We start from the raw sequence: 680 nt of genomic DNA on the forward strand, positions 1-680 counted from the left end.
AAAGGTTTGGAACAACATGTTTTTAGTATTAACAAACATGAACCAACAAGAGCAGTCATGCTACCTGGTTGAAAGATGGACAGACTTCCATCAGTGTGTCCAAATACCACTTTTCCCTTCTTCAGTGGATGCCAGCGGAATAGGCAGATATCCGAGAGGAAACTGTGAGCCTCCTTGTGCACAGCGACTCCTGAGTCTGGCCCAGAGATGGTCCATATATACAGAGGACCCCGGTGGGATACGAACGCAACGCTATCACCTGCATTCCAGCACCAGCTTAGAGAAGCTGGGATACCTGAAAAACACCCATTTAGGCAAGTTTAAGACCTCACATAAACCAATCACAAACAGAAACAGTCATTTTGTGTGATGTCTTGGAGGACACATGCTGTCAGGTGGAATATGTGCCATGAGGTGGTCTGCATTTCTTTGGATACTACTGTAAGTGTGTCGGTACCTTTCGTGTTGTCAAGCCGTGTAACTGCCTTCTGCTCAGCTACATTCCAGATGATGAGCAGGTTATCAGCGCTAGCACTGGCAAACACCTCAGGGTTTTGTGGACACCACGATATAGCTGTGATTGTCTTCTTGTGTTCAGACATGATTGCGCGCAGCTTAAACTCATTATATCTGTGATCAAGCTAGAAGGACAAACTTCAATCAATACCACTCAAAAAAAT

The 680-nt window shown here is 45.1% G+C and overlaps 1 protein-coding gene across 1 annotated transcript in view; it reads right to left on the reverse strand.

Moving 5' to 3' along the window:
- Positions 1-642, reverse strand: part of LOC107576645 (WD repeat-containing protein 17-like) — a 3,280-nt gene extending 2,638 nt beyond the window's left edge. The window contains exons 1-2 of the mRNA XM_016262787.1: positions 458-642; positions 65-295 (exon numbers count right to left, since the gene is read on the reverse strand). Of these exons, the coding sequence (XP_016118273.1) occupies positions 65-295; positions 458-602 (376 nt within the window). The 5' untranslated portion in view covers positions 603-642. The remainder of the gene's footprint in view (positions 1-64; positions 296-457) is intronic.
- Between the last annotated feature and the right edge of the window lie 38 nt (positions 643-680).

Source organism: Sinocyclocheilus grahami, unplaced genomic scaffold (genome assembly GCF_001515645.1).
Source record: "Sinocyclocheilus grahami isolate Dianchi unplaced genomic scaffold, SAMN03320097.WGS_v1.1 scaffold4087.1, whole genome shotgun sequence".
Taxonomy (NCBI): Eukaryota; Metazoa; Chordata; class Actinopteri; order Cypriniformes; family Cyprinidae; genus Sinocyclocheilus; species Sinocyclocheilus grahami.